Source organism: Alosa pseudoharengus, unplaced genomic scaffold (genome assembly GCF_046254945.1).
Source record: "Alosa pseudoharengus isolate Yale_2024_CS ecotype anadromous, Long Island Sound unplaced genomic scaffold, YU_APseudo_1.1 YU_APseudo_1.1_scf_23, whole genome shotgun sequence".
In the NCBI taxonomy this organism is placed as follows: Eukaryota; Metazoa; Chordata; class Actinopteri; order Clupeiformes; family Clupeidae; genus Alosa; species Alosa pseudoharengus.
Genome location: NW_027468685.1, coordinates 6,823,367 through 6,830,866, shown reverse-complemented (window position 1 = coordinate 6,830,866; position 7,500 = coordinate 6,823,367). Strand labels below are relative to the sequence as shown.

The 7,500-nt window shown below is 48.8% G+C and overlaps 1 protein-coding gene across 1 annotated transcript in view; it reads left to right on the top strand.

The window, feature by feature from the left end:
* The window catches only part of LOC143140355 (histone deacetylase 9-B), a gene marked incomplete in the record, with an annotated part of 39,170 nt that extends 31,798 nt beyond the window's left edge, over positions 1-7,372 (top strand). Inside the window, 2 exon segments of the mRNA XM_076301176.1 lie at positions 524-744; positions 5,959-7,372. Coding sequence (XP_076157291.1) covers positions 524-744; positions 5,959-6,390 — 653 coding nt within the window.
* Between the last annotated feature and the right edge of the window lie 128 nt (positions 7,373-7,500).

Below are 7,500 nucleotides of genomic sequence, written 5' to 3'. Positions count from 1 at the left end.
AGGAACTCTATTGACGAACTCCCCTTGTCTCTCTTGCTCTCTCCCCTCTCTCACTCTCCTCTCTCACTCTCCTCTCTCCTCTCTCTCACTCTCCTCTCTCACTCTCCTCCTCTCTCTCACTCTCTCTCTCCTCCTCTCTCTCTCTCTCTCTCCTCTCTCCTCACTCTCCTCTCTCACTCTCCTCTCTCCTCTCTCTCACTCTCCTCTCTCACTCTCCTCTCTCCTCTCTCTCTCCTCTCTCCTCTCTCACTCTCCTCTCTCACTCTCACTCTCCTCTCACTCTCCTCTCTCCTCTCCTCCTCTCACTCTCCTCTCTCTCTCTCCTCTCTCTCTCTCTCTCTCTCTCCTCTCTCTCTCTCACTTCTCCTCTCTCTCTCTCCTCTCTCTCTCCTCTCTCTCTCCCTCTCCTCTCTCTCACTCTCCTCTCTCACTCTCCTCTCTCCTCTCTCACTTTTCTCTCTCCTCTCTCCTCTCTCTCACTCTCCTCTCTCCTCTCTCCTCTCTCCCCTCCTCCATATTCCAGTCGCCGGCAGTGTCCCCGTCATGCCCTTGTCTCCCCTGGCGATGAAGGAGCGGCCCGCGTCCAGCTCGCGGCCCAAGCTGCCGCGCCACCACCGGCCTCTGAACCGGACCCAGTCGGCGCCGCTGCCCCAGAGCACGCTGGCCCAGCTCGTCCTCCAGCAGCAGCACCAGAACTTCGTGGAGAAGCAGAAGCAGTACCAGCAGCAGGTCCACCTCAACCAGGTAACGCAACAACCAGTAACGTGACTCCTGATTGGTCGGTTTAGTGGGTTCAGCACCAATCATGCGTTTGAATATTGAATAAGCAGAAGCAGTACCAGCAGCAGGTCCACCTCAACCAGGTAACGCAACAACCAGTAACGTGACTCCTGATTGGTCGGTTTAGTGGGTTCAGCACCAATCATGTGTTTGAATATTGAATAAGCAGAAGCAGTACCAGCAGCAGGTCCACCTCAACCAGGTAACGCAACAACCAGTAACGTGACTCCTGATTGGTCGGTTTAGTGGGTTCAGCACCAATCATGTGTTTGAATATTGAATAAGCAGAAGCAGTACCAGCAGCAGGTCCACCTCAACCAGGTAACGCAACAACCAGTAACGTGACTCCTGATTGGTCGGTTTAGTGGGTTCAGCACCAATCATGTGTTTGAATATTGAATAAGCAGAAGCAGTACCAGCAGCAGGTCCACCTCAACCAGGTAACGCAACAACCAGTAACGTGACTCCTGATTGGTCGGTTTAGTGGGTTCAGCACCAATCATGTGTTTGAATATTGAATAAGCAGAAGCAGTACCAGCAGCAGGTCCACCTCAACCAGGTAACGCAACAACCAGTAATGTGACTCCTGATTGGTCGGTTTAGTGGGTTCAGCACCAATCATGCGTTTGAATATTGAATAAGCAGAAGCAGTACCAGCAGCAGGTCCACCTCAACCAGGTAACGCAACAACCAGTAATGTGACTCCTGATTGGTCGGTTTAGTGGGTTCAGCACCAATCATGTGTTTGAATATTGAATAAGCAGAAGCAGTACCAGCAGCAGGTCCACCTCAACCAGGTAACGCAACAACCAGTAACGTGACTCCTGATTGGTCGGTTTAGTGGGTTCAGCACTAATCATGTGTTTGAATATGGAATAAGCAGAAGCAGTACCAGCAGCAGGTCCACCTCAACCAGGTAACGCAACAACCAGTAACGTGACTCCTGATTGGTCGGTTTAGTGGGTTCAGCACCAATCATGTGTTTGAATATTGAATAAGCAGAAGCAGTACCAGCAGCAGGAGAGGGAGTTAAGTCATTTAGAGACGAATGACCGCGTCGAAGAAAGTGCATCATAACAAAGGGACGCCAGACCCTCTTGTAACAGCTGTACTCAGTGATACTGCAGACTTGTAAAAGTAGTTAGAAAATAAGGCAGAAAAACAACGTTTCCTAATGCTGCTTCCTTATGTTGGAATGTGCAAAAAATTTACAAACAATCAAGAGGATGCCTTCTTGTATGAGATTTCTGCAACAGTGATACTGCAAACGTGTTGATAGCCTATTGTTGATTTTTATGCTGTAGTGTAAAGCATGTCACACAGTAGCCTAGCCTACAGAAAACACTTAATTGATGTGATATAATGATAACTTGTTAAATGTATGCCTACAATGGTTTATTAAATATCATAGTCATTTATTTAGTCAGTCATCATGTTCATGTTAATGAATAGGAAGGACATCTAAACGATAGCCATAAACAAAAATTTCATGCAATATCTGCCGTGAGTCACGAGCTCCTCCCAGCTGACTCTGAGAGATTAGGTGGACAGTCAGTCGCGATCAATTATTTAAAAAATAAATGTGAATTACGAATAATAATAAAAAGCTTCTACCTAATGTGACTATTTTGTTCATGAACTATAAAAGAAAACATGTTTTTTCCCGCTGTATTCTCCATAAAGAGTAAAGTAAATTATGTACTTATTTCCGGAATTGACCTCACTTCCTGGACTCATCTGAGGCTGGTCTGTATGGGTCTGAGGTCTCTCAATGACTTAACCCCTACTGAGCAGCAGGTCCACCTCAACCAGAAACGTGACCAGTGAATAAACAGTAACGTAACTCTTGATTGGTGCTGAATCCATTAAACCGACCAATCATGTGTTTGAATATTGAATAAGCTGAGGTAGTACTAGCGGCAAGTCCACCACTGCAATGTAGCAAAACAACCAGAAACGTAACTTCTGATTGGTTGCTGTAGTGGGCTCAACACCAATCATATGTTTGAATATTAAATAAGCAGAAGCAGTACCAGCAGCAGGTCCACTTCAACCATGTAACGCAACAACCAGTAATGTGACTCCTGATTGGTCGGTTTAGTGGGCTCAGCACCAATCATGTGTTCCAGTACTGGCCAGATGTGTTATAGTCCATTTAAACCCTTTGTAAGTAAAGACATAGAGGCCCTGCACAGAAAATAATGATAATAAAAAAAACCTTTTGCTGTTTTACTTTGAGCCAAATATAGCTGAGCAGATAAACCAAGTAAACGTTAGCTTATCACTGCTTTCCTTTGGTTGTCTGTTGTTTATTAGCCTCCCTAATCTCCCACTGAAGAATCTTTTGAACCTAAGACTCAGACACCCCAGCCCCCCTACCCCACCACCACCACCCCCACCCCCACCCCCACCCCCACCCTCTTCCTTCCAGACAGGATTTTCAGTGGGGAGCGTTAAAGATCTGAAGGCCAGCAGCTCTGCTCCCTCCATATGCACTCTCTCCGTCAGCACCACACTTGAAAAGAGCCCCCTTTTTTGCACTCACTAATACTTATTCATAAGGAAGGGAACCAGGCCCCAAACGGCTACATTTAAGCTCTTCTGTGGTCAGGCACCAAAACATGAGTTCAGCAGCCTCGGTGCGTTGCCGGTGTGGTGCGTTGCGGTACGTTGTGGTGTGGTGCGTTGCGGTGTGGTGCGTTGCGGTGTGGTGCATTGTGGTGTGGTGCATTGTGGTGTGGTGCGTTGCGGTGTGGTGTGGTGCGTTGCGGTGTGGTGCGTTGCGGTGTGGTGCGTGGCGGTGTGGTGTGGTGCGTTGCGGTGTGGTGCGTTGCGGTATGGTGCATTGTGGTGCATTGCTGTGTGGTGCAGTCCCGTCCTGGCGACATGTGAGTGGTCAGGGGCAGTTAACGAGGGTCCTGGGCTCCCCGGGTAGCGCTCTACCTGCCGTGTGAACGGGGATGCTAATGGAGCTTTATGGGAGCGCTGCGCTCTTAAAGGGACGCCTTTAAAGGCCCTGGCTGACGCTCTTAAAGGGACGCCTTTAAAGGCCCCTGGCTGGCGACTGGTCAGGAGAGGAAGTGGGTAAATCCCAGCAGGATGTTTATGCTACTGGGGCGGCACCGCACCGCACCACAACTAGGGTCTCACCTCTCTTTCTGTCTCTCTCCCTCTCTCTCATTCTGTCTCTCTCTTCTTTCTCTCTCCTCTCTCTCTTTCGCTCTCACACCTCTATTTCTCAATTCAATTTAATTCAATTCAATTAAATTCAAATAAGCTTTATTGACATGACATGAGTGCTTGTGTTGTCAAAGCAAGTACACAAATTTAATACATAAATTATACAAGATAAACAAAACAATGTTGATTAAATAGTAGTAATAAGAAGGAAATGAAATGAAGATAAATAAATAATGATAAAAAATAATATTAATTAAAAAATAACAATAATAATATAAAATAATAATAAAAACTTTTTCTATGTCCATCTCTCTTTATCATGCTTTCTCTATCCCTCCCTCTCTCCTTTCCTCCCTTTCCATCCCTTTCTCCTCTTCTCTCTTCTGCATTCACACTCCTCCTCTCTTTCTCTTTCTGTCTGTTTCTCTGTAGTCTGTCCCGCTCTCTTTCACTTTCCATTGCCATTTTCATTCTCTATTTCACACTGTATTTCTCTCTCTCTCTCTCTTTCCTGTTCTCTCTCTCTCTCTGTTGTTTGTTCTTGTTCCCTGGCGTGTTTGCTCTTGTGTTTTGCATGTCTCTTTTACTGCCCCTCTCACGCATTCTCTCTCTCCCTCTCTCTCTACTCTCTCTCTCTCTTTACTCTCTCTCTCTCTCCAGTGCCTGGTCCTGGCTTTGATCTCTTCTCTCTTGGGCAACATCACTTTCACTCCATCACAGTCTTGTTGTAAAGTTCCCCTCTCCCTCTCTCCCTCCCTCTCTCCCTCCCTCCATCTCTCTCTTTCTCTATCTGCTCTTACCCCTTCTTTCTCTTGCTCCCTCCCTCTCTCTCTCTCTCTCCAACCATCCCCCATTCATTCCCCTCCATGGCACCTTTCATTCCTCTCTTCTCCCTCTTTTTTTTCCCTCTCAATTTCTCCAGCCTGCGGCTGCCCCCTTGCTTTGCCTCTTCACCTTCCTCCTCCCTCCCTCCCTCTCTCTCTCTCTCCCTCCTCCTCCCTCCCTCCCTCCCTCTCTCTCTCTCTCTCTCTCTCTCTCTCTCTCTCTCCATCACTCTCCCAGTAATCCTGCACTCCTGAGTCTCCCGGCTCTGTTTCATTTCCTGTGCGGCTCTGGCACCAGCTTATCCAGGCTCACTTTTACAAATACACTCGACATACATCACAATTTTAATGTCACAGAAAACGTTTTACTCCAGAGCCCCCAACACCCACCCCCCCCCCCCCCCACACACACACACACACACACACACACCCACAACCCGCAGCACCACCACAACCCCCACCCGCAGAACCATCGCTTAGCTTTTATGCCGGGATTACGTTGGGGTTTTAGTGGCGGGGGTGCCGCAATGCCTAATGCCATGTATGTGCGCTCGCTCGCTCCGAAGTAGCCCACCACTGCTGCCGTGTCGTCATGGCATCGAGACGGACACTGAGGTTTTGTTCACCAATCACATTACGGAAAGAGAGAGAGAGAGAGAGAGAGAGAGAGGGAGAGAGAGAGATGAACAGACAAATCATGTGGTTCTCATGACTCATGCTAGAAATCTTTTAAGACGAGCCTCTACCCTGCTGGCAGAGGGGGACTTAGAGAGGGCTGAGTAACGCGAGGGCTAAACGCAAGATGGATGTCCAGACCTGTCAAAGCAAAATTACAGAGCAGAAATGTGGCCCTCCTGGCCAGAACATACTACACTTAAGGCAGAGTAATATCACTCTGTTACCAACCAAAGAATCAATTCTCCACGTATATGAAGAAAGTAACTCATTTCTAATAAGGGAATCTGTCTCCAGAAAAAAGCCCTGTCAAATATTCTCCTAGCGATGTACCCTTGGCCAAAGACATGCGTCTACTGGGTGTGATGTGAGAGCTCATCTTCTCTGTAACTTGAATCCAGTGGTTAGAGTCAGAAACATTATCTGTGTGTATAACATACATTAATGTATATAATATACCTCATCCAAGTCTCCTGTCTGCCCTGTTTCCTGCCTGTAGATTCTGTCGCAGTCCATCGAGCACCTCCGACACCCCAGCGCTCACCTGCAGGAGGAGGACGAGGAGAGCAGCCTGCAGGAGCCCAGGGCTGAGTGCGCCACACTGCCCTCTGGTGGCGTCATCCGGCACCACAGCCTGAGCAGCCGCAGCAGCAGCAGCAGCACCAGCTCCTCGTCCACGGGCAACGGCGGCGGCGGAAGCAGCCGGACCAGCATGGACATCGAGCCCAGCGAGGCCCAGATCGCCGCCGCGGCAGCCGTCACCGCCGCCATCGTCGCCGTCAAGGTGAAGGAGGAGCCGTACTCCGACACGGAGGAGCAGATGGAGGAGGGCAGGGAGAGCGCGGGGCAGAGAGAGGGAGTGGACGCGGAGGTCAGGGGTCAACTGAGCGAGGTGAAGACGGAAGACACGTCGGCCATGACCGAGGACTGAATGTAGGGAGACGGAGAAATGGAGAGAGGAGAGAGTGGAGAGAGAAAGAGAGAGATGGATGGATGGATGGATGGATGGATGGATGGATGGATGGATGGATGGATGGATGGATGGATGGATGGATGGATGGATGGATGGATGGATGGATGGATGGATGGATGGATGGATGGATGGATGAACGATGGCAAGATAAAACAACTCAGTCCTGCGTTTTGTGTCTATTTTCCTTTTCTCTTTCATGTGTTCCCCTGGACTTTCTCTATCCTCCCCTCCCTCCCTCCCTCCCTCCATCCCTCCATCCCTCTCTCCTCCTCCGCTCCGTGAACCTCTTCTTTCACTCTTCCTCTGGCGCTCTGATCTCGACCTCAGCTCCGTCGTTACTTTGACACGAGGGCCGATGGACGCCTCTTGTCAACAGACACCGCTCAAGTGTGTGGACTTGTGCCGTTGTGTGACTCTGTAACTGTGATCCCTCTTTTTTCTCTGTTGTGTGTTGTCTCTCCATGTGTGTGTATGGGTATGTGTGTGTGTGTGTGTGTGTGCCATCATACATGTGTATGTGTGTGTGTGTGTGTGTGTGTGTGTGTGTGTGTGTGTGTGTGTGTGTGTGTGTGTGTGTGTGTGTGTGTGTGTGCCATCATACATGTGTGTGTGTGTGTGTGTGTGTGACTAGAGACGTTACCGCCACCACCACCGCTACCACTACCGATTTCTCTCTCTCTGTCCATCTGCTTGGCCACAACTTCCCAGCCGAACACAAAGAGTCTATTATACCGCAGAGGGGGAAAAAACAAAACAAAAAAAGCAATCAAATAAAAAGTTAAACAGTAGCATTCTGACTTTTATTGTGGCATGTTCACCCATAGGAGCCTCTTTTGTCTGAGTGGGACATGAGTTGACCTGCCGAAACCATTTGTCCTTCACCTTTCTGTGCCTCCGTCAGCTCTTGTGTACATGTTTGTATATTTGTGACTATGGGAGGTATGTGTGTGTGTGGGTGGGGTCGGGTGGGGTGGGTGGGTGGGGAAGAACTTTGAGACCTGTTGAAAGAACATAACGCAGTCACACATTTAGATGAATGTTCCTCTCACGGTTTCGCTCTCGAAAAAA